General features: G+C 43.4%; 1 protein-coding gene and 2 pseudogenes across 2 annotated transcripts in view; 2 read left to right on the plus strand and 1 right to left on the minus strand.

Moving 5' to 3' along the window:
* Positions 1–26,546, minus strand: part of ZNF609 (zinc finger protein 609) — a 278,967-nt gene that overhangs the window by 57,614 nt on the left and 194,807 nt on the right. For both annotated transcript variants that reach the window (XM_014593219.2, XM_014593217.2), the window contains one exon: positions 19,018–19,243. In XM_014593219.2, coding sequence (XP_014448705.1) covers positions 19,018–19,243 — 226 coding nt within the window. The remainder of the gene's footprint in view (positions 1–19,017; positions 19,244–26,546) is intronic.
* Positions 13,375–13,739, plus strand: LOC102473741 (60S ribosomal protein L35 pseudogene; annotated as a pseudogene).
* Positions 21,040–26,181, plus strand: LOC102476675 (serine palmitoyltransferase small subunit A pseudogene; annotated as a pseudogene).

The following is a 26,546-nucleotide window of genomic DNA, read 5'->3' on the forward strand; positions in this document are numbered from 1 at the left end:
AAACCAAAAAAAAAAACCTCTCCAAAAAAATAAAAAATAATAAAAAATAAATTGGCTCAGACATTTTGAGAAACTGGCATTACGGTAAAGTTGACCATATGCGTATCTTATGACTCAAGAATTATATTCCTTTGTATATAAATAATATGTGGATATATTTCCAAAAGACATGTTTAAGAATTTTCTTATTAAAAAAAAGAGAGAAACAGAGTAATAGACAAGAGCCCCTACAGTCCCATGCTATCACTGTCTCCCCAGCCTTTCGCAGCCAGTCAGGGGCATGGGCATGGGCATGCATATATGCCTGGTGTGTACAGGTCAACCCTGAAAACCCTGAACTACCAGATGGCTCCCACACTGTGGAGCCTGGCAATACTGCTGTGCCACCACAGCTGGGCCAATGTACACGAATTTTCACAGCAACACTGTTTTTTTTAAAAAGATTTGCCAGAGGGCATATGAGCTTGCCAGAGAGACAAAGGAAAGTGAGAAAGTGCACCCCCCATGAGGACTCATTAGGCTGCAATTCCTTTTCCTCCATCCTTTCTTCCTCTTGGGATTTTGGGCACACATATGCCTGGCGTGTTTCTTACACCACTGGGTCTGGAACTCAAACCGAGAAGTTGGACATGTGGGATCCAGTTGCTTTAACCACCATGCCATGGGCTGGCCCCAATATATATTTTTAATTATTTATTAATTTTTTTTAGTAATATCACCATTTTTTTCTTTCAAGTTTGCTACTGAGCAAGTGTGCTCACCAGAGAGAGTAAGGGAAAGTGTGAAAACAAGCCAATAGGTCCAGGACTAGTACTGCGGTTGGCTATGTGGGAGTCCAGAGCCTTAACCACCATGCCACCTGCTGCCCTCTGGCCCCAGTATTTTTTAATAATAGTACCAAATTAAAAACAACCCAAATGACTATTAATAACTGAATAAATAAGTAATAGTATAGTCACCTAATAAAATACTATAAAGTAATGAGAATAAAGAGGGCTAACCTTGTAGCCTCATAGTTAAGGGAACTGGATCCCACATAGCCTACTGCGGTTCAACTTCTAGTCCCAGTGATTTGAATCTTGACTCCCAACTTACATCCTAAATTAAAATAAACTCTAGATAGCCTACAGAGAGACATGCTGGGCATGTGTATGTGCATGCCTAAAATCACTGGCAGGATGAATAGGAGAGAAGGGATTATGGCATTACCACACCTCTTGAGGGGATGCTTTTCTTCCTCTCCTTCTCTCTGTCTCTCTCTAGTGGATTCATATGCCCTCTGGCTGAAATAAAATAAAATAATATAACGACATTTAGCTACATGCAACAACATGGATGAATCTTACTGGCATAATGCTGAGCAGTTCAACATAAAAAAGTGCGTACTGGGCAGGCGCAATGTCTGGCTCTGAAGGTGGCAAGAGGAAGCTCCTGAAACAGACTAAGAAGCAGGCCAAGGAGATGGATGAGGAAGATAAGGTTTTCAAGCTGAAACAAAAAGAGGAACAGCGGTTTGAGGAGCTAAAAGGTCACAGGGAAGGCCTCCTGGACACAGATATCATTAAGAAATAAAATAAAAAATGAAACTGGCTTTTTGGTGCTGCAGTAAAGTGCTGCTCAAGAGAAGCTGAATCCCACATGGCGACTGTGGTTCGGGTCCCCAGCTCAGTCAGCCTGAAATGTGTGGGCATGCATGTGAGAGCCCAAGATCCAGTAGCCTGGAAGAAGGGGACTGTGTATGACCAGACCTTGTGGAAGGTACTCATCTTTCTCTCTCTGTCTCGTGGGTATGTCCATGCACTCTGTCACATATAAAGGAAAATGAAAAAAACAAAACAAAACAAAACAAAACAAAAAAACAACTGACAAAAAAAAACCCCAAGCTGTTCCTTATGCCTGAGGCGATGGTGATCCTCTTGATTCCATTCTGATTTGAACACCTGGGATCTCTGCCATAACATCTTTTGCCACCGAAAGCTAGGATAAAGTGTTGTCTTGGAGCCTGTTGCACATCTCAGAAGAAACCCTTGGGAGCTGGCTCTGTAGCACAGCATGAAGGGCTGTACATGGAAAGCAGATTCCCACATGGCCGGCCACAGTTGAGTCCTAGTTGTGACAGCTTGAAAAACATGCCTAGCATGTGTATGTGCACGCCTAGGGTCCTGACAGGGTGCAGAAATGGAGGAAGAAGGGTGGCAGTGTGACTATGCCCTCTTGGGGGTTGGGCTGTTTTCCCTGTCTCTTGCTGTCTTTTGGACAAGTGCACACACTCACTGGCAAGTTTAACAACATTAAAAAGAGTCTTTTGTTGGGGCCAGCTGGTGGTGCAGTGGTAGTATAACTAGACCCACAGGGAAAAGGTCCTGGATTCATGTCCTCGGACTGCTGAGACTGGGGGTGAATCATGGCCTATTTGTCTTTGTCTCTCTCATAGGAGAAATAAACAAACTTATGATTAAAAAAAAGGTACATGCTGGAATGATTCTATTTATGTAAAGTTCAAAACAGATTAACACTAATCAGTGATGCTAGTCAGAACTGATCAGTTTTTAGGGGATGAGCTACTGGAAAAGAGGTATGAAAGGACTTCCGGGGTTCTGACAATGTGGTGCTTCATCTAGGTGCTGGCACCATGGGGTGTGCTCACTGTGAACATTTGGTGACCTGTACACTTACGCAATGTCTTCAAAAAGGTTGTGGAAAATGTGTTTGCATGAATTTCAAAATTTTGTTGTACCAAAATAAATTTGGACTTCCACACTTTTCACAAATTTCTTGAAGCCCCCCTCTTACAATTCATGCACGTGCATATTTACATTAATATTAAGCCAAGTCCTAACATGTCAATAGAACAAAAACAATCTTTGGGTTGTGACTCCTGTTGAACAGTGGCAGGGAGGATGACAAAGGATAGCGAAGCAGGGAATGCCAGGCTAATCTGCCATGCAGGCTAGCTCGGCACTTCGGCAGCTGCCTACCCCTGGGGCAGCGGAGCAAGCTGGTAACTGATGCAGCAGCACACTGGGGAGGTGGAAGGCTCTCCTGTCTTCGTCAATCCCTCTCCATCCTGATTTGTGATTCCAGGAGGTGTGTGTGGTTTTTATTTTATTTTTTTTAAATATAATTCTAAGGAGTAAACTAAAAGCTAAAAAGTTGAGAGGAGCTTGGTAAATAGGAAGTCACACAGTATTTCAAGTATATTGAATGATATGGGAAATAAGGAGAAGGGAGATTATTCACTGAATTAGTTCAGGGTTAAAAGATTCATTTGAAGGGCCAGCAGGTGGCGTGATGGTTAAGGTGCTGCACACTTCCACATGGCTGACCACAGTTTGATTCCTGAAGCTGGTGGCTTGTTTTCTCATTTTTCCTCTTTCTCTGTATTTCTCTCTGGTCAAATTAAAGTAAATGAATGAATAAATAAAATTAAAATAAATAATCCTTTTAAAAAAGAGTCATTTGATTATACGTTCAATGGGGGTAAAGAATTATTTGATAGGAGTCTTTTAGGCTTTTTTTAGACACCCTAGAGTACAACTTGGGGGAGGGGACCTACTCAATTTCTCACCATAGTCTTTTTGTCATATAGCTTGTTGCTATGGAGAAGGCCATGAAGGTAGCAACTAAGGGAAATAAAGGATCTGGCAGGAGTAAGCACAGGGACACTGTATGAAACAAAAATTCTTCGGGCAATTAGCAAGTAGCAGGGCCTATAAATGACACATTTTCCGTGTTTTTCCTAGCCCCTACCCCTCTGAAAGTACATGGTTCTTGTTTGCCACTGTAATTTAACTCAAATACAGAGACGCCTGAATGGGCCTAACAACGCCTAGTGCCTGGCAGACAAAACACAACGCCATTTAGCAATGCTGCCTCATGCCAGGAGGATCAACTACCTACCCTCCCTATCCTGGGGAAATGATCTCCAGCTGCCTAAATTATGAAGTCGATGCCCTGTGATTTCTTTGTCCCGTAAAGCCTGAGGGAGATGGGATAATGAGGTATCAGAAGAGGTAGGGAAGGGCCCACTGTTTCGGAGAGGGAGAGAGAGAGAGAGAGAAAGAGAGAGAGCATGAAAGTGCCAGCTCTCACTGGTGTCATTAAGAGGCGGCAGCAGCCTTAGTAGCAGCGGTCTGGGAGCAAAGCTCTGCCTGAACTGGTCTGAAACTACTGCCGTGGGAGAAAAGGCAAGTTGCCAAGTTTGTTAATAGCTTCTGCCCATCATTGTTACAGCAGCTTTATCAACCAGGGCAGGGCCAGGACCTGCTTTTAGCAGTGTAAGCACTGAGACCAGAGGGTTCAACAACGCCTTCCAGAAGATCTCATCAGAACCAATGACTAATAAACCCTCTTCGGTCCTGCACAAATGATTACAGAATCATAAATATTAGAGCTATAAGGACCACTGAGATCATGTAGTCTAACCTCCTCATTTACAAATGAGGAAACCAAGGCCTGGCCGTCCAAACGATCCTGTCAATGGGGCAAGAGAACACCAGGGCTCTCAAGTGGGGCCCTTTCCCCTTGGCATCCTATGTGACAGCTACATCAGCTAGGGGTAGTCCTGGTTAATGCCTGAGCTATGGTGATTGCCCAGGTATCGCTTACCTGAGCTTACACCTATCAGGAACTAAATTATTTGTTAAAGGATAGCATTAGGAATCAAGTAGGCCTGTATTTGAGACCATCTGTGGGTTCTGTGACTGAAAGATCAAAATCTCATTTTGAAACAACCATGCCTGGCTGGTGAGCCCACAGCCCGGCCACCTGTACTGCCCGACTGTTTTGCTGGGGGAGGGAGTGAGAGTGCACAAAAGGAGAACATCTCTGTCCCTCAGAGGTTAGTCTGTTTTGCAATTTGCAAAATGAAACCCCAAAAGCCTATGACGAATTTTTCCTTAGGATTTAAACACATGACAATGGACAGATATCATAATCCACAAGGGCGTCTAAACATGTCACTGCCCTAAAGCACTCCTGGGAGTAAGCTGCTAGGCGGGAAGAATGTGGTGGCTGTTGTGTCTGATGGGGGAGGGGTGGGAGAAAGTGGGTATTGATTTTCCTAATGTTTCCTTTGTGCGGCTGCTGTTGCCATGTGGGGTCTGTTGCTAAGAAGATCTGTGGTGCCAGACAATGGCTGCTGGGCTCTTTATGACTGTGCTTGCTATCAGTGGAGCTCTTCCTGCGGGAGTCAGTTAGTGTGCAATTGGCTAAGCGGTGGAGAGAGCTTGGTGGCTGGGCACCACCTCTCTCCAGGTGAGCACAGCGGGGGCAAGAGTGAGGGTAAAGGGGCATTAATTATAGCCTACCAGAGAGAAAATCTGGTAGCTCAGTACCACATTACTTTTCTAGCACAAATATCTAAAATTAGATATTTCACAGTTCACATACTTTCCTACATCAGAATCATACAGAATAAGCCAAGGGTAACTACCAAGGTTACTATTTCCATGAAGGAAGATTAATGGAGAGTCCCTTCCCTTCAGCGAGAAGGATAAAGACCCACAGCCGGGACCTGCAATCAGACGAGGATGAAGGATCGCTGGGGCAGGTTCTCAGCGGAGCTACCACAGGCAAGCTAACTTCCTGCTAAGCAAAACCACTGCCTATTACTCTGATAATGAGAAAACTCCAACCCACAGACCAGCACGGGCTCAACCGCAGAGTCTGAAGCAGGGCCAAATGTTCTCCTGGGTAACAGGGGCCAGAGTACACAGAAATCACCCTGAGTCTGTTTAGATGTCCGCTACTTACCTGCCCTCTTCATCCACCCACACAATTACCCTTCTTTCCAGCTTAGAGTATATACACATCTGTGTGTGCATGGGTGCATGTTTGTGTGTGTAGTTTAAAGACCGCTCAGCCCCTGTGCCGTGAGAGTCACTAGTGACATATGGCTATTTAAATGTAAAGACAATTCGGTTCCTAAATTATTCTTGCCGCATTTCAGATGCTCAATAAATAACACACATGGGTAAAGGTTACCATTTTGGACAGCATTTCCAGTACAAAAAGTACTAAAGGGTGGTGCAGGTCTAGCCCAAGGCCCTTCTTCTTCTTCTATTTTTTTAGAGGTATTTGCTATAGAGCGCATGAGCTCGCCAGAAACACAGAGAGACAGAAAGTGAGAAATCACCCCCCAGGGGGTATGGCCACGCTGCAATACCTTCTCCTCCATTCTCCTCTAGGGATCTTGAGCAACGCACGCACACGCGCCTGGCGTGAGTTTAAGCCACCGGGTCCGGGACTCAAACTGCGGTCGACTACATGGGAGTCCAGCGACATAGTCATTATGCTAACTAACTGTGGGTCCCAAGGCCCTTCTTTTATAAGAAATCGAGGCCAGGCAGGTGGCATGGCGATTAAGGTGCTGGATCTCATATGGCCAACAGCGTGGTTTGAGTTCTGGACCTGGGAGTCTAAAAATCTTGCCAGGCATGGTGCCCAAAATCCCAAGAGGAGAATGGAGAAGGGAGTAGAGTGTGCCCCTCCCCAGGGGTGCTTTCTCTCTCTCTCTCCCCAGCAAGCATAGGCACCCTATAGCAAATTTAAAAAAATAAGAGGAAATCTAAGACAGAAGAGTTAAGAGACTCACCCAAGATCACACAGCCAGCTACAGGTACAACATGCTCTATAGCCCAATTCTCCTAACTCTCGTTCGGAGATATTTGTACTGTTAGGCACTATTACTCTTTGACCCAATTCTTCTCAAATGGTTCTTTATATTGCTGGAATAAAAAGATATACCCTGGGTGGAGATGGGGATGCATGGTTTTTCTATACTTGTGTACATGTATTTGACAAGTTTTAACGTGTGAGAACTGAAAACTTTCTTCTTCCCACAAAATCATTAAGTCAGAATTTCATTTATTTATTTATATTTTTTAGAATTATTTTATTTATTTATTTTTTAAATTTGACTAGCGAGGGGGAGACTGAGGGAGAGAGAAAGCCACCAGGTCCGGGACTCAAACCTGGGAGTCCAGCACCCTTAGCCACTATGCCACCTGCTGGCCCCTCATTTCATTTTAGAAGACAGGTCAAACTTACTGTACAGCTTTTCATACCATCTGACACATACAAGGGCGTCACATTCATTTCAGCATCAGAAACATGGTCTTGTGACACTACAGTTCCTTTTATTTTGATATTCCAGTAAAAGACAGAGTAATTTCAGAGATGTTCAGAAGAACTCCTACATATGATCAGATCAGAGGTTAACCTAAATAAATGATTACTAAAACTTTTTTCATTTTCTTTCCTTTTTTTTTTTTTTTTTTTTTAACTTAGGGCATGTGTGCTCACTGGAGAGAGAGAGAGACAGACAGAAACAATAAGAAGGCAAGTGAGAAATCACCTCCCAGAAGGGATGGCCATGCCACATCCCTTCTCCTCCTGGGATCTTGGGCATATACACACATGTGCCTGGTGTGATCTGACACTTGAACCACAGTCAGCCACGTGGGAGTCTAATGCTACACCATCTGCTGGCCCCTATTGATTTTTTTTTTAAAACAGTAGAATTCTTTGTAAATAAATTCTATAAAGTCATGTAAAAGCAGAAATGCTCTGGGCTGTAGGAGGTGGGGTAGCTGAGGTGAGAACTGGGGTCTACCCATTTGGTGCCCATCACTTCTTAATAGCTGCCTCTAAGTTCCTCCAAGCTCAAGTTTCTCAGAGTATAACTTCAAACCACTCACTCTGAAAAATTTATGAAAAGCTCTGGGGCCAGTCTGGTGTGGTAGCTGAGGTGGCTGGATCCCACAAGGCTGACTGCAGGGTTTGAATCCCAGATCTGGCCACTTGAAAAACACGCCAGGCACAAGTGCATGCATGCTCAAAATTCCAAGAGGTGTATGGAAGAGAGGGGACTACAGCATAACCATCTCCCTACTGGGTGTGAGGTGAAATGCTTTCTCACTTCTTCTCTCTTTTAGTCTCTGGTTAGTACATACACCCCAAAGCAAATTTAAAAATAGAAAAGAAAAGAAAAGAAAATATTTTGAAGGTTCTGTCTCTGACTTATAATTTCCAAAGATTGATTGTGGGAGCCACTGCTAAAAAACAGGCAATGGAAATAAAAAATTCCCTCATTATTTACAGTTAATACATAGCAAGTAAAACAAAGAGATTACAGAAGATCACCATTTTCACCTACATGCCTGAACACATGCATACAAAGATCATTTTATTAATCAAATATTTACTGATTATTTTTTGTGTAAAAACTGAATTTGTTCTTAGGAGAAATAAAATAACATATAAACAAAATGACTGGCCTTAGCCATCTTACAGTCTAATAAAGGAGAAAAGACACAAAAGAATCCCAGATGGAAACAAAAATAATAGTCTTAATATTTACGACATTGTAGTCCTGGAAGGAGGAGAAAAAGAAGGTAGTGCAGGGGAAAAAATGTATGAAAGAGGGGCCAGCAGATGGCATGGCAGTTATGTCACTGGACCCCCACAAGGCCGTCCACGGTTTGAGTACCAGACTCAATGGCTTGAAACTCATGTCAGGTGCGTGTGCACGTGTACCTAAGATCCTGGGAGAAGAAGGGATTGTGGCATGGCCAACCCCAAGGGGATGATTTCTCTCTTTCCTTCTCACTGGCTTTCTCTTCTGATTCTCGCTCGCTGGCAAGTGCATGTGCCCTAAAGCAAAAACCTCTGGGAAAAAAAAGATGGGGCCAGCAGGTGACATGGTGGTTAAAAGTACTGGACTCCCACATGGCTAACCATAGTTCAAGTCCTGGACCTGGAGGCTTGCTTTCTCACTTTCCCTCTCTCTGTTTCTCTCTGGTCAAATTAGAAAAATAAATAAAGTTGAACAGATAATTCTGAAAAAAAAAGTATGAAAGAATGGCTGAAGATGTCCCTAATTTGAAAAAGGACATAAACCTATAGATCCAAGAAGCTAAGTTAAATCTCAAACAGAGTAAGCACAAAATAAATCCATGTCAGACATATGACACATAATAGTCAAAATAATCAAACTGCTGAAAATGACAAAGAAAAACTTCGAAAGCTACTGGGAAAAAACGACATACGGCAGGGGAGCAATGATACAAATGACTGTGTATTTCTCATCAGAAACCACGGAGGTTAAAAGGAAATAAAAATTTGAAAGTGCTAAAAGAGAAGAAGTATTAGGTCGTCAGAAAAGTTATGATATATTTTTCCATGCAAAAATGCACCATGACTTTTCCAACAACCCAGTGTGAACCTAGAATTCTGTATCCAGAAAAAAATTACCCTTTATGAATAAAGGTGAGATAAATACATTCTGAGAGAATTCACAGCAGCAGACCTGCTCGAAAAGAATCACTAAAGAAGACTTGGAAGGTGCACAGGAGAGGGTTTCTTGAGACACCGAGAATGAAGGAGGCCGAGCCCTGGTGGCACAGTGGGAGCTGTGCTGGAAGCCATGTGGCTGGCTGGGTTCCGTTCCCTGGCCTACTGACCTGAAACATGCCGGGTGCACACTCGGGCCTAAGAACTTAAGAAGCTGAAGCGCTGAGGGAAGGGCGAGAACCAGCAGTTAGCGTAATGGCTATGTTGCTGGACTCCCACGTAGTCGACCGCAGTTCGCGTCCCGGATCCAGTGGCTTCAAACTCACGCCAGGCGCGTGTGCGTGTGTGCCCAAGATCCCGAGAGGAGAATGGAGGAGAAGGGATTGCGGCGTGGCCATCCCCCCGGGGGGTGATTTCTCGCTTTCTGTCTCTATGTCTCTCTCTGTCTGTCTGGAGAGCGCACGTGCCCTATAGTGAAAAACCTCTCCAAAAAAAGAGCTGAGGGAAGGGGACTGTGACGTGATAAAGTCCTGAAGAAGGTGCTTTTCTCTGTTTCTTACATGTTTACAAGCTCTCTATCATGAATAAAAGTAAACAAACTTAAAAAAAGAATAAAGGAAAAGCAAAAGGCATGCTAAATATCTGGGTAAATATAGTAAATAATTCTCAAGTTTTTTACAGTACACCTAATGTTAAATGGGAAACTATCAATATTTTGGGCTAGCAAATGGCATGGAGGTTACGGAGGCTGGATCCCATATGGTTAATGGTGTGGCTTGAGTTCTGGACCTAGTGGCCTGAAAAACACGCTGGGCACATGTGTGTGCATACCCAAAATCCGGAGAGGAGAAGAGAGAAGGGATTCTGGCCTGGCAATCCTTCCTGGTTTTCTTATTTTTCCACTCTCTCTGCCTCTCTCTGGAGAAAGTTACCTCACACATGTGGCTAGAAATTGGCAAACTTTTTTTTTTTTTTTAAAGGTTTTTGCTACAGGGCATGTGCACTTGCCAGAGACAAGACAGACAGAGAAAAGTAGTGAGAAGGAAAGTAAGATATCACTTCCCTGCCAGGATGGATGACTATGCTACAATCCCTTCTTCTCCATTCTCCTCTTGGGATATTGGACACTCATGCACATGTGCCTGGTGCAATACTCAAGCCATCAGGTCCAGGACTTGAACCGTGTTTGGCCATGTGGGAATCCAGAGCCTTAACCACTACACTACCTGCTAGCTCCCTGTACAATTTTAATGCCTCCAATTTTTGCTCTTATGCTAGACAAAAGGAGCAGTGGGCTGCATGAGACTAATACGAGATAAAGAGGGAAGGGTTGGGACCAGCAGATGGTATAAAAGTTACATCACTGGACTCCCACGTAGCCAACTGCTGTTCGAGTCCCAGACCTAGCAGCTTAAAACTCTCGCCAGGCGTGTGTGCCCCAAATCCCAAGAGGAGACTGGAGGAGAAGGGATTATGGCGCAGTCGTTCCCCCTGGGAGGTGATTTCTCACTTTCTGTCTCTCTGGCAAGTGCATGTGCCCTGTAGGAAAAAAAAAAATCTCTCTTAAGAAAACAAAAAAAAGGGAAGGTAGGATTAAAAGGATTCATCTGGTGGTTACATTTCATTTCCATATTCACTTAACAGGTGTTAAGTGAACTGCGAAAAGTTAAATATATGTATTATAATCCCTGGAGCAACCACTAAAAAAACTATAGAGGGACCAGCAGTTGGCGTAATGGCTATGTTGCTGGATTCCCATGTAGTCAACTGCAGTTCGAGACCCGGACCCAATGGTTTAAATTCATGCCAGATGCGTGTGCGTGCATGCCCAAGATCCCGAGAGGAGAATAGAGGAGAAGGGATTGCGGTGTGGCCATTCCCTGGGGGGGTGATTTCTTGCTTTCTGTCTCTCTGTATCTGTCTTTCTGCCGAGTGCACACGCCCTATAGTAAAAGCCTCTCAAAAAACAAATTCAAGAAACAGAGGAAGAGTTAAGAATCAAAGAAAATTAGGGTGGTTTAAAATGGTAGGATGGGGGATCAGTAGATGGCATAATGGTTATGTTGCTGGACCCCTATGTAGTTGTCGACTGCAGTTCGAGTCCTGGACCCGGCTTGAAACTCATGCCAGACATATATGAGTGTGTGCCCAAAATCCTGAGAGGAAAATGGAGGAGAATGGATAGCAGTGTGGCCATTCACTCTTGGGAGTGATTTCTTGCTTCCTATCTCTGCCCTCCAGTGAGCACACACGCCCCATAGCAAAAATCTCTCTTAAAAAAAAAAAAGGTGGGGCCAGCAGGTGGCGTGGTAGTTAAGGGCACTGGATTCCCACATGGCTGACCATGGTTCGAGTACAGACCTGGTGGCTTCCTTTCTCATTTTCCCTTTCTACCTCTGTTTCTGTCTGGTCAAATTGAAAAATAATAACAAATGGAAATAAATAATTCTTAAAAAAAAAAAGGATGGTCATAACAGTGTAACAGTGAAGGTAGATATATCAAACAGAAATAGAGAATGATGAAAGAGAAGCACAGTCTCAGGAAAAGGATGATTTTTTTTTAAAAGACATTTTTAATCAACAAATCAGCTTCTGGAGATGTTCAAGTCGGTAGTTTAAAATGGTATTAGGCAGGGGCTGGCAGGCGGTTGTGGTGGTTAAGGTGCTGAACTCCCATATGGCCTACTATGGTTCAAGTCCTGGACTCGGTGGCTTGCTTTCTCACTTTCCCTTCCTCTCCCTCTCTGGTCAAATTTAAAATCAAATAATAATAGCAAATAAAATTAAATAATCCTTTAAAAAATTGGTATTAGGCAAAAGCTCAAGTGTAGAGATAAAGTTTAGAGCATTGTTCATGCAAGGGAGACACCCGAAGCCATAAATACGCAAGCGCACTGAGAAAATAAGGCTGTTGAGCTAAAAATTGGGAGTTAGGACTTAGGAATGTTATGTGGGACAGAAGAGTAGCAGAGTTGCTAATTTTGTTACGTTTTTCCTTAGTAAGAGCCTTTCTCTTATGTAGGGAGGGAAAAAAATGTATCTAACTAAAAAGCTACCTTCCTTTGCTTTCCTTGCAGATAGGTATTTTTCAAGCCTGAACAATCAATGTGATGACTGGAGTTACTGTAGTAATTTTCAATAAAGAAGTAACTTAAGGTGCCTGGAACGTTGATTGCTTCATAAAGTTATCATACCAGCCTTAGATTACCTACCTCCAAATTCTCTTATATTAAATCATTATTATAATTTCATTTTCTGTTCCTAGCAGCCAAATATCATTCACAACTCAATGTTTCTTCAGTTTTTCCAAATATGACACACACAATAAATGAAAAAATATATTGTGAGTCTGTTTACCTACAAGGAAGGAAGCAGGGCACCAGCTGCTACTGTCCCTACCTACAGGTCAACAGGATTACACAAGCCACTATTTTAGAAACCTGAAACCCATCAGGAATTTCAGACCAAATGAATACAAGGAGAAAGAGTGATTAACACAAAATAAAATAACTAGTCAGAAAGAGAAATGAGATATAGAGACGTGAAGTGTGACAAAGGCAAGAGAGGGGAGTTTTGTTTTGGAGAGGTTTTTGCTATAGGACACGTGTACTTGCCAGAAAGACTGAGAGAGACAGAGAGACAGAAAGTGAGAAATCACCCCCCCTCAGGGGGTATGGCCACGCCATAATCCCTTCTCCTCCATTCTCCTCTCGGGATCTTGGGCACGCACACACACGTGCCTGACGTGAGTTTAAGCCACCAGGTCCGGGACTCGAACTGTGGTTGACTACATGGGAGTCTAACAACATAGCCATTGTGCCAACTGCTGGTCACGAGAGGGGAATTTTGATGGTGCTTCTAAAGTCTAGAATGGACTGAGAGAAGATTTGGAAAATACATAATCATTGGCGTGAAAAATATTTTGGTCAAATGGTGGCAGCAGGAACTTGATGACAGGATGTTACATGACAGTTGGCCGGTATAAAGCAACTGGAAACAGCAATAGCAAGTAGAAGCAGGAAGGCACTAGATCAGTAGTAGTTCAGAATGGTATCAAGAAATCCCTCGGGCAGGCACTGGTGGAGCGCTGGGCAGCTATGGCCAAAATGCGCGGCAAGAAGGAGGAGCTGTTAAAACAGCTGGACGACCTGAAGGTGAGCTGTACCAGCTGTGTATAAGTGACAGGCAGAGCTGCGTTCAAGTTGTCTGAGATCTGAGTTGTCTGCAGATCCACTGCCCGTGTTCTCACTGCCATTAACCAGACTCAGAAAGAAAACCTCAGGAAATTCTACAAGGACAAGAAGTACAAGCCCTTGGACCTGTGGCCCATGAAGACTCGTGCCATGGGCTGGCGGCTCAACAAGCACAAGGAGAGCCTGAAGACCAAGAAGCAGCAGCAGAAGGAGTGGCTATACCTGCTGCGTGAGTTCGCGGTCAAGGCCTGAATAAAAAAAAAAAAAAATCCAGTGCCAGCACTGGATTCCCACACAGCTGACTGCAGTTCGAGTCCCAGACCTGGCAACTTGTTTGCTTTCTTTCCATTTCTCTGTCTCTGTCTTGTCAAATTAAAAAATAATAATTACAAATGGAATTAAATACATAATTTTTGAAAAAAAAAAAAAGAGGTTTTTGCCATAGGGCACGTATATGGAGACAGAGAGAGGGAGAGAGAGATCACCCCCCAGAAGGTATGACCATGCTGCAATCCCTTCTCCATTCTCCTCCTGGGGATCTTGGGCATGCACATGCACCTGGAATGAGTTTCAAGCTACTGGATCTGGGACTCAAACCATGGTTGACCATGTGGGAGGCCAGCAACATAACTACTTTACCAGTGGTCCCAGCCACAGCATATTCTTTTTTTTTTTTTTTTAAGAATTACTTAATTCAATTCAATTTATTTATTTATTTTTTAATTTGACCAGAGAAGGACAGAGTGTGTATTGGGGGGTGTAAGTGAGAAAACAAGTCGCCAGGTCCAGGACTCGAACCGCAGTTGGCCATGTGGGAGCCCAACACCCTTAACCATCATGCCACCTGCTGGCCCCCTCAGCCCCAGCATCTTAAAACACGTGCCAGGTACATGTGTGTGCATGCCCAAATCCCCAAAAGAAATGATGGGGAGCCATTTTGCTGGTTAAGTATATGTGCCCTCAGTGGGTGGGGTGGGGTATAAGATAGAAAAAACATGGTATGAGGTTTCAAAGAATTTTCAGAGTAGAGAGAGAAAAAGTAAATGATAGAGTTAAAATAATACATGTTTAGGAAGAGAAGCAGCTGAGGAATCTGAAGTCGGTGTTTTTTATTTTAATTGTTTAAGAGCATGATGAGAGAACAAATTACAAGTAAACTGTATCACTGGTAGCTGACCTGCAGCTCAGTGTTGCTGTCCAAAAAGGGAGAACTTACATATCCTTCTGAAATTCTTATTTATAGTCAGTTTCACCTTTCTTTAATCACCACAGAAGCCAGTAGCAATTTTGTCTCAGCAGAAGTATATCATTAGCCTTAAGGCTTCTTAAACACTGGACCCTGGGTTAGGGTTAAGCTTTGTAAAACAGGAGTAGACTTAATACCTGCTATTTTGATTCAAAGTGAGGGGGACAAAGTGAAATCAGGTGGAATTAGATCCTGTGTAAGTGCTAAGAATCTCAAAAACAAACAAACAAACAAACAAAAACCACCCCCCAAAAAAGAATGAGGAAAACATTCCAGGTTACACGTGGGTCTTCTTAAAAGTCTTGAGGTTGAACCTAGTCAAGGAGAATCTTTGCAGTGTTGGCTGAATTTCAAACACCTAAAAAGGGATGGAATCTACAGGAATTTCAAAATGCCTCCAAGGCAAAATTTAAAGTTAGAGATAGGGAGAGAGGAGAAAAGAATTTAGCAAGGGAGGCAAAGAAGCCAGGAATAATTGAGGCCACGATCTCTACACCTGATCTCAGCAAGGTGGCTTAGTTCTACAGGGACCTCAGTCTTCCCCGTGCCTGTCAGAGGCCAAGCATCCACAGCTTCTCTCTGAGCGGTAAGGGTTTTTCTATTTGAAGACAGTGGATTGCTGGGCAAAGAGAGAGACAGAAGTACAAAAAATCAGTGGCAGACAAAGAGCCTAGAAGCCTCGAAGACTTTTTAAAAAGTATCTGTATGTAGTTCTTATGATTAACTTGAAGACTAACTCAGCACACTGGATCTTAGAGATCTTTAGAGAATGATCTTTGCAGGAAATCTGTTTCTTGAAGATTAAAAGAAATGTGAGCCAACTCTGATCCCAATCCAGACCTTTGACAACTGACAGTGCAGGTGAAGGCACTAGGAAACTAGAGTATATCACTGCAGAACAGTTTTCTTTTTCTTCGAATGAAAGAAAAAAAATAAAGACGAAAGATACTGAGTCTTGAACACAATACGGTAAGGGAGAAAATCTGATATTAACAGCAGAACTGAAAAATCTTACAGACTTAAGACAAATGACAGTAATCTGAAGCCTGGTGAAAGCAGTATGAATTCCGAGTTTCAGAGAAGGTGTAGACTTTCGGAAGGTATTTTTGACACGATTCCTAAATTCAAGTACTACTGTAGGGTCTGTTAGACATTAACATACCCAGAAATGACAAGGCCATGGGTGCAAGCATTTACTAATCCAAACAAGTATTTTTATGAGTCTGTTGTAGGTGCTAGATGTAAAGTGCTGGAGATACAACTGCAAGCAAAAACAGAAATGCTGAGCTCACTTTTATTGGGTTGTCGGAAAAGTCCTGACACATTTTTGCATGGAAAGACAGAAAAAATGTCATGACTTTTCCGACAACCCAATAAAACCATGGAATTGTCGGATGTTAACAAAAAATCATACAATTAGAAACAAAGCTATAAACTGTGAAGAGTGCATAACAAGAGAACTTGGTAACAGAATGCTGCTGATGACTTGCCAACCAGAGAGCCTTTCAAAGCAAATAATTTACACAAATAATCAACCGATCAATCAGTCAATCTGTGACAGCATTCCCTTGGCAGGGAGGGAAAAAAAAGGATTCTCAGACAAAGAAGTATTCATTGTCCTTAAGAAGAGTGATGTTAGCTTCACTCTCTGAAAGTCTTTGTCAGGTTCACATATGCGAAAAACGTTGTGCCCTTGGAGAAAAGTCGCCATTGTAAAGATGGGTAAAACAGAGAAGAAAGTTGATATCTTATATCTTCAACATATTGGAGTTGCACAGAGATGTGGTCCAGATATGTTTGTCATTCCAACAGACTGCGTGGCTGTTCAGACGTTTGCCCATAGGCAGATTACATTTTATTTTAATTAATTTAATTAAAATCGCAGAAGGGTATGTGTGCTCACTAGAGAGAGAGAGAGAGAGAGGAAGAAAGCATATCTCTGAGGGTACAGTCACACTACAATCCCTTTTCCTCCATCCCTGCATGTCTTCAGGATTTAGGGCACAACTGACATGACTTTGCAATCCACCAGAGCCAGGATTTGAACAGTAGTCGTTCGTGCAGCATCTGGATCTCTTAACCACTAGGCTACTGGGCCAACTCTGCATATGACACTTAAAAAATCAGATAGCCACTTTGTGATTCCCAGGTTGTCGAGTGCATGCACGTATCTAGAGTTGTTCTCTAGACTCAACCTTTCTTTCTACCTTCTCTGCATCCGTTTCTACCATAATAGATGTGGGTGTTTTTTGTTTGTTTGTTTTTGTTTTTGGGGGGAGCGTTTCTTTGCATTAGAGTCTCAGGCATACAATAACACCTCATCAGGAATTTTAGTAAAAAAGCTGAATATTTACTATATCCCTAATGAGGAGAAAGCTAAGAATACAGAGTGTTTTGTTTATGTTTTTTATTGCTATTGGGTATGTGTGCTTATTAGAGAGAAAGAGAGAGGGAAAGCGAGAACTAAAGCCCACAGGGAGGATGGCCATGCCACAGTCCCTTGTCCTCCACTCTTCTCCTCAGATTTTGGCATGCATGCACACGTACCCAATGTGTTTTTCAAGCTGCAGGGACTCAAACTGCATAGTCGGAATCCAGCTACCTTTACTGCCACACGACCCACTGGCTTGGAGCAAGTTTTAACCTATAACACATCAGCACCTGTTGTGTGGTGGGCTTTAAGTAACTCCTGAATGATAACATACTAGGGAACAAACTTTTACTAGAATGACTGGAACGAAACACCTGAATTTCTATGGGCAGACTGACAAGACAGCTCTGTGATAATCAGAGATAATTAGCTGTGCTCCTCTGGGTCTCTCAACTCCTCGGAGTTGAGGACTTGTTCAGAATCTGATGGGACTCTGAGGCCTGGCCTCTTTAACCACACATACTTTGACAAAGACCTGAATTCTTGGGAACCAGCAGTTAGCGTAATGGCTATGTTGCTGGACTCCCACATAGTCGACCGTGGTTCGCGTCCCGGACCCGGTGGCTTAAACCTCACGCTGGGCACGTGTGCGTGCATGCCCAAGATCCCGAGAGGAGAATGGAAGAGAAGGGACTGCGGTGTGACCACCCGCCCTGGGGGGTGATTTCTCACTTTCTGTCTCTATGTCTCTCTCTGTCTGGCGAGCGCATGCGCCCTATAGCGAAAACCTCTCAAAAAACAAACAAACAAAAAAAGACCTGAATTCTTTACAGAAAGAATGTGCTGAAATCAAATTGCTACCTGAGGTTACCAAGGGATCTGAAATACCTGGGTAAATCCCTTTACATTTTTCCCCCATTTCCAAGTTTATGAACCTCCCAAACAGGTGAGATTCTATTCTCAGGGGCAAATGGAACACACAAGAGATCTGGACGGCAGCCTTGGGCAGCAGGAACCTAGAATGAACCAACTGCTCAGTGGATGCCTAAAAACAAGACCATGTAAACACTTCCTTGTTGCCTAGGCCTTAAAATCTGAATGAAGTGACAGATGCATGAAATGCAGTAGGTGGCTGGGCACTGAAGCAGCCAGTGGGAAGAAGGAGCTGGCTGTACCTCCAGGTGTTAAAAAAGGCAAGAGCTGCATATTCAATGAGCCCACATTCAGCCAATTTAGGAGTGACTCCATTCTCTTGACTTCCTCACAGGCCCTTTTCTTACTTTTTCTTTACATGCTTAACCCCAGGTTTCATTCATAATCTAAACCTCCCATATGAAATGATAGAAGCAGTATGGGGAGCTCAGCATAGTATAATTACCTAGCCAGCACCTGTCAAATGACTGCTTAAGTACCAGGGTCAACCCTGCTGAATAGCTATGAAGAAGAGATCATTAATCTCAAAAACTGGTATCGGCAATCTCTAGAAGCTAAGAAGACTGCTGCATGGGGCCAGTAGGTGACGTAGTGGTTAAGGTGCTGGACTTCCACATGGCTGACTGCTCCTAGAACCATTGGCTTGAAACTCATGCACACCAGGTACATGTGTGTACATGTGTGCTCAAAATCTTAAGAGGAGAATGGAGGAGAAGGGATTGCGGCATGGCTATCCCCTCTGGGGGTTGATTTTTTTTCACACACACACCCTCCCCCATCCAGAGAACACATGCCCTAAAGCAAAAACCTAAAAATAAAAAACAAAGAAGGTTGGTGCAGTCCTGTGTGAGTATCACCAGGAGGCTGTGGACACCTGGACTGTTAACACATGCCTGGCAGTATTTACAACAGTAAGTCCCTACCCGCTTCCCTGCAGATGCAACTTGAGAAGAAATGGGAAAGCCACATACAGTACTTACCATCTTCTGTTTCCTGCCACACAATGCCTTCAAGGTTGACGCTGGTTCCAGGTTCACAGGGACCCAAGCACTCAGGCTCTGTGGCTAGAGCCACATCACATGTGTTGACCCCGACTGAGCGGGTACGAACCATGATCTGCTCACAGGGAGATGAGATGTCATTGTTGACCACTGGCACCAAAAGGTGCAGTGGCAGCACCGCTGGCGTGGAGACAGGGGATTCCATCTGTGGGGGAAAGAAAGTCGTAGCTGAGTTGCAGGGAGAACATTTAGAGGAAGTACCTTTTCTGTATTTAATCTAGTCCTACACTTCCTTTCTGACACTGTGGTGAGGGCTTTAAATATCAGACTTGGTTCAAGTTCTTCATGACACCACCACAAACATAGTGGTTTAGATGTGGGCACCCCACGCCAAGAGAAGCTCTATTTTTTTATTAATGATCTTTTTCATAAACTGTGCTTGGCTAAAGAAGTCTATTTTCTGTTTCAATTAAAAATCTCTAGTGAGGGCCCCATGGCCTACTGGTTAAGGGAAACAGATCCCACATGGCCAACTGTGGTTTGAATCCCAGCCTCGCAGCTTGAAAAGCACTCTAGGTATGTGAGTGTGCATACCCAAAATCCCAAAGGAGGGAGAGATGGAGAAGGGATTGCGGTGAGCCCACTGAGGGCTGCTTTCCGTCTCTCTCCCCCTCTCTCGGTCTCTCTGACAAGTACACGTACCTTTTGGCAATTACAAAAAATCACTAGTGGTAGGGAACCAGGGCCAGGTTTCGATAGTAACAGCATGCAGAGACTGATGAGAAGAAAAGGCCTAGTTTCCGTGGCACGTTGTACTGCTGCCACCACCCTGCTGCCTGCCAATGTAGCACTGGACAGTGTATGAGTCAGTTATAGAATCCGTGAATATGAGTGGGGATAGAAAAGGGAGAAATATCTAGGGGCTTTAATACATCTTCAGCTGGAAGGAATTCTATTTAAAAGCTATGAAAGGGCTAAGAGCAACCTGACAGGGTTTCAAACCCTCAGAAACCATGATAGTATTTTGTTAGTAAGAATGACATGCTGGGAATGACTTTAAAAAAAAATTTATTCATTTGTACTTTAAGTGAGAGAGACAGAGAGAGAGACACACAGAGAAAGAGAGATACAGGCACTTCAGCAGGGTCCTTATGCGTGATGCATGCCAGCCTCATTTGCCAGCTTCATGGGCATGCACACAGACACTCATGTGTACAGGGAGACTGGGATGCAAACCCAGGACCCTCCCCTATGGCTTCAGCACCACAAAGCATTGCACCACCATGGCTATGATTCCTTTTCTTTTTTTTTTTTTTTTTAATTAATTGCCAGAGGACACCTGGGCTTGTGAGACAAAGGAAGCAAGCATCTACCAATGGGGTGTGGTCAAATCATAACCTCTTCTTAATTTCTCCGTCTTCCTGGGATTTGGGGCTCAAATGCACACAAGCCTGTCTTGTTTTTCAAGTCAATAGTCTGGGATTCAAACTGTGGTTAACTATGTGGGATCCAGCTTCCTTAGCCATTAGGTTATGGGGTCAGCCTGGTAGTATAGTTCTTTTTAGAAATTATTTGAGCCAGCAGGTGGTATGATAGTTAAGGGCCCTGAACTCCCACATGGCCAACCGTGGTTTGAGTCCCAGACCTGGTAGCTTGCTTTCTCACTTTCTCCCTCTCTCTCTCACTCTGTCCCTCTCTGGTCAAGTTAAAATAAATACATAAATAAAATAAAGTTCAATAAAATAATTCTTTAAAAAATTATTATTATTTTTTAGTTTGCTATAGGGTGTGTGTGCTTGCCAGAGAGAAAGAGGAAATGAGAAAGCACCTCTGGGGGGGGATGGCCACATGGCTACCCCTTAGCCCCTTTGTTCCATCCTCTCAGGAGTTTGGGCATGCACATGCACACATGCCTGGCAAGTTTTTAAAGTTGCCTGGTTCAGGACTCAAACAGTGTCACCAATCTGCCTTAACCACAACGCCACTGTCTGGCCCAGTAGTATGATTCCGGACATCAAGTTTGTCTGTAAGAAATTGGATATACTGGGGCTAGCAGGTAGCATGGTAGTTAAAGTGTTGGACTCCCATGTGGTCAACCGTGGTTCAAGTCCTGGACCTACAGCTTGAAGATCACGCCAAGCATGTGTGCATGTATGCCCAAAATCCTGAGGAGAATGGATTGTGGCATGGCCATTCTCCGCCACCCTCAGGGGTGATTTCTCACTTTCCCTCTCTCTCTCTGGCAAGTGCATATGACAAAAACAAAAATAAAAAAGAAAGAAACTGAAGGTACTATTACCATCCAGAAGTCAACCTGCAACCCACCACAACCTGTGGCAGTAGAAGATGGAACTGATTATGCAAACACAGACAGAAATAGACAAAATGCCAGCAATCTACCTTAAAAACTGGAACTTCTGACAGGCACATAGCTATCAGGTTCACAGGAAATGCCACACAACTAGAAATGACATGAAAGCTGTAACACAGTAGGCGATGATCCCGTAACTCCTCAGATCCGAGCATTTATCAGACTGAGAGAGTACGACTCTGATCTGTAGTTCCCAGATCCTAACTGAGCAGTATCTTGTGTACACATATCTGATTTCTCTGAAGGTCAAGTATGATACCAATCAGCACACACCTGAAAAACGAGAGTCAAGGATTGGGATCTTGACCCTTTATGAAAACCTTTTTCACTTCAGGTTAAATGTGTCCTGAAGCAGACATTCAGAGAGTGCATTGTACATGTATCCACAATCCAGAGGGCAAGATGGCTCTGCAACAGAACTCTGGCCCTGGGATAAGCCACTGTACCTGTAATCCAGCACTACCTTCACCACACACACACACGCACACCCCTACCTTCTTGGCCTTGAACGCTGGTCTAGAAGCTGAGCTTTGGGTACCATAATACATCCATGCTTTATAGTTGGCTCTGACTTCTTGGCTTTTAAAATCACTGCTATTTGCAGATTATCACTCAGAGTCCACAGAATCCTCACAAAGGGAATCTGAATCTGGTCCCAGAAGAACTGCCAAAATGCTATCTTTATTTGCATATTGCCACATACATATACACTGTATTTCCCCAATGCAACCTTTTCCATAAAATGAAATGGAAGCAGACACCTGTATAATGAATCTTTTGCATGTATGATGAACCCCCAAAAGGAGTTTTTACTCTCTTAAAAACCAGGCACTGGGCCAGCAGGTGCTGTGGTGGTTAAGGCACTGGATCCCACATGGCTGACTATGCGGTTTGAGTCTCAGATCAGAGGCTTGAAAAACACCCTGCACACGTGGACGTGTGTGCCCAAAATCCCAAGAGGAGAATGGAAAAGCGATGGTGGCGTGATTGCCCTCTTAGGGAGTGATTTCTTACTTTCCTTCTCTCTATCTCTCTCTAGCAAGTGCATATTCCCTATGGTAACAAATCTAAAACAATAACCACAAAACGCAGGCTTTATCATTTAATTTAGCAATCTTCTTGGGATGTGGCAGATTCTTAAACAATCTTTTAAAATTTCCATGTATGGGGGCCAGCAGGTGGCATGGTGATTAAGGTGCTGGACTTCCACATGGCAGAGCTTCAAGTACCAGACTTGGCAGCTTTCTTTCTCACTTCACCCACCCCTACTTCTCTCTCTGTTCAAATTAAAAAACAATACATATAAATAAAAGAAAATAACTATTTTCTTAAAGTTTAAAAAAATTTATTTTCATTCATTCATTTTATTTTAATTTGACCAGAGAGAGTAAGAGACATAAAATGAAACAGAGGAAAGTGAGAAAACAAGTCACCAGGTCTGGGACTCAAACCATGGTTGACCATGTGGGAGTGTCCAGTACATTAACCATCATGCCACCTGCTGGCCCCGAAAAGAATTCTTTTTAAAAACATTTCTGTGCATGGGCCAGCAGGTGGGATGAAGGTTAAAGCAGTTGGATCCCATGTGGCTAACAGCAAGGCCCAAGTCCTGAAACTGGCAGCTTGAAAATCACGCCAGGCATGTGTGTGTGTGTGGGTGGGTGTGTGTGTGTGTGTGTGTCCATTCAAAATCCTGAGAGAGGAATGGAGGAAAGGGGACTGCATCATGGCCATCTCCCTGGGTGATTTCTCATCTTCCCTCTTGCTGTCTCTTTCTGATGAGCACATGCACCCTATAGTAAGCTAAAAAGAAAAATAAATCCATGTACAGATTTGAAGGTAAAAACAATACATAAAAAAGTAAACTAGAGCTTCCCTACTACTTCTCTGTAATGCTAAAATCTGGCTCTAATCCTTAAGGTTTTTCAGGCATGTTTTAAGAAGTCCTTGCGAGTTACTAGAAAGGGGAAATTAGAGACAGAGAATACAGATCATTTTTATTTTTTGCCTCACCTCTGTTTCTCTGTCCTTTCTCTTGGGAAAGAACTGAGACAGGAGAATTTCAGTCAGTGCCATATCCCCTTTGTTTCATTTTCTATAGCTGTCTTCACTAGAGAGAACTTTCTACAAGGTTCTCTTTCTTGGACAGAGAACAGCCTAGGTCACTTTCTAGATCACTCCTTAGAACTTCCCGGTCGTCTTGCTTATGCATGGTTCTACCGCCAACCTGCTCTGCAGCTGAAGTAGCAATCCTGGTACAGGGAGAAACCCTCACCCCAGCCCATACACACACACACACACACCACAGACCACACACACTTTCTCTTCTCTCTCTCAAGGACAGATCTTTTCTGGATGTGGTTTTGTTTCCTATGAGTGCTGCTAAGACGCCAGGAGAAGCTATGCTGCCATATTGTAGATAAAGCCAGACCCTGGATATAGCACTGAGAAATCCAGGAAGACTTCTAAGATGTGAGTAGTAAACACCACTGTTGCATTCAAGCACTGTGCCAAAGTAAACCCTGCTATAGAAATAGAATATTTGCAGAGAAGAAACTAGCTAAACTGACACGGCGAATACACACACAGAGCTGATTAACACGCATGCACCAAACTACCCTTACTGATCGGTGATTACTGAACAGAGTTCAGATTTGCTGTTTGTATGAGGATGACTTTATTTCATTACTTAGTTCATTGAAAGAGATGTTTGGGGATGAGGAGAAGCAAAGAAATCCACCTATGGGTTTGACACCATTCAGTTTTCTTGTACTTTGCAACAGAAGTCTAGGAGAGACCACAGAGCAGCACAATAGCATTTAACTACAGCTCCAGCTCTGTTAATTACCGTTTGGTCACATCTATAATCTACATTAAGACATAGTGCATAATAAGCAGCTCTGTGATATTCTAATAACCTAGGTGGCTTTATGAGATTTCATATGCTACTATTCACTACAACACACAGCTTCACTGATCACTCTCAAGGAAAGAACAGAAATCAGAATAGGACTCATTTTGCCATTTTTCTCACATATGTACAATATTCAGGATTCCGTCAGGAGATTGGTACCAACAGGGAAAATAAAGATTAAGAATATAAGTAAGTTGGGGACTAGCAGTTAGCATAATGGCTATGTCGCTGGACTCCCATGTAGTTGACTGTGGTTGGAGTCCCGGACCCGGTGGCTTAAAACTCATGCTGGGCACGTGTGTGTGCGTGCCCAAGATCCCAAGAGGAGAATGGAGGAGAAGGGATTGTGGAGTGGCCATCTCCCCTGGGGCGTGATTTCTCGCTTTCTGTCTCTCTGTCTCTCTCTGGTGAGCACACTCGCCCTATCGTAAAAACCTCTCAAAAAAATAAAAAAATATAAGTAAGTTGTAAGTTAAGGTTAGTAAGTACCTTAATAGTTAAAACAACAACAAAATTTGGGCCAATGCTCGATTTCTTAAATGCTATCCAGTGGCACCATGGCAGGCTGGTTCCATGGCCTGGTGCCTGAAGAAGTTAGCTCCCACATGGCCAATGTTCCCTGAATCCCAGCTCCTGTGGCTTGAGAAACACACCCAGGCGAGTGTGCTTCAAATCCTGGCAAGATGGAGAAATGGAGGAGGGACTGCAGAGTGACCATGCCCACTGGGGGGTGATTTCTCCCTCTCCCTGTCACACACACACACACATACAAACACGTGCACGAGAGAGCGCGCCTTCTGATCAAGAAAAGAAGTACCACGATGGCTCCTGAGACTCTGAAGTGAGGAAAACAACAAAACAAAAGCCTGAAGAGAGACCTACAGAGAATGTAAAGAGGAAATCACTGCAGTTTCCCAACAGTGCATGTCCTTTATCTTTTAATGATACTTCTTTTCAATTCACCTTTAGATATTAGTTTAATGGCATCTATTAAGAATCTAAGTGCTGACAGGCAGGTGACACAAAAATGGGGACTGGAGAGAAGAATAAAGAAAGGCCAAAGCCATTAATCTCCCCACAAGAAGTGATTATACACTGACTTCAACTGCCTCCCACACACGGAGGCACTGATGGAGAAAAATTTTCAAGGCTGCAACATAATTTTAGGGGTAGAAAATGCACTGAGAATATATCTAGGGCAGATCTTTGTCTCTCCCCTTCACAATATGAGTCTGATGTCTTCACCTACATGGTCAAAAGGCAAAAAGGAAGTTAGTACTACTGATTACTGCAGTAACTGTAAGAAATTCCCTTTTATTCAAGAATGAAAAGATAATTGGGAGACTACGTGTGGTCGCTTTGCAGGAGGCGTGTGGTAGGGTTGGTGCTGGCGCGGGCCTGGAAGCAGATGTCCTGGTACCATTACCAGTACCTGCTCCTCATGGTGCTCTACATGCTGGAGCCCTGGGAGCGGCCTGTGTTCAATTCCTTGCTGGTTTCCATTGTGTGATGGCACCGTACATGGGATTTGTCTTCATGTCCCAGAACATCATGGCTATATTACACTACTTTGAAAGTGTACAGTGACCAACATGTGACCAAGAGCAAGAAGTTCTTTGGAGACCTGCCCTTCAAAGTTGGAATGAGACTTCATCAGATGTCACAAGAAACTCTACTAGATGTCAACATAACCAACCTTACGAAGACTAATATTCATGAGTAGAACAGGAAAATCATCCTGACTCGTGTTCTTTATTTTAAATTTTAAAAGAGGCTCTTGTATAGTAGTTTTTGTCTATTTTAACATTGTAGTCATTTGTACTTTGAGATCAGTATTTTCTTTTCTTTTCTTTCTTTCTTTTTTTTTTTTGGATAGGATTTTGCTACAGGGTGCATGCGCTCACCAGAAAGACAGAGAGAGACAGAGAGACAGAAAGCCAGAAATCACCCCCAGGGGGGATGGCCATGCCGCAATCCCTTTTCCTCCATTCTCCTCTCGGGATCTTGGGCATACACGCACACGCACCCGGCTTGAATTTAAGCCACCGGGTCCAGGATTCGAACCGTGGTCGACTATATGGGAGTCCAGCGACATAGCCATTACGCTAACTGCTGGTCCCAAAGCTTTTCTTAATGTAACTTTGAGGACATTTTAATTGCCTTCTATTTTTTTTTTTTTGAAGAGTTTTTTTTTTTTTTTTTTCTATAGGGGGGGTGTACTTT

The sequence above is a fragment of the Tupaia chinensis genome, unplaced genomic scaffold (genome assembly GCF_000334495.1).
Source record: "Tupaia chinensis unplaced genomic scaffold, TupChi_1.0 Scaffold000063_1, whole genome shotgun sequence".
NCBI lineage: Eukaryota > Metazoa > Chordata > Mammalia > Scandentia > Tupaiidae > Tupaia > Tupaia belangeri.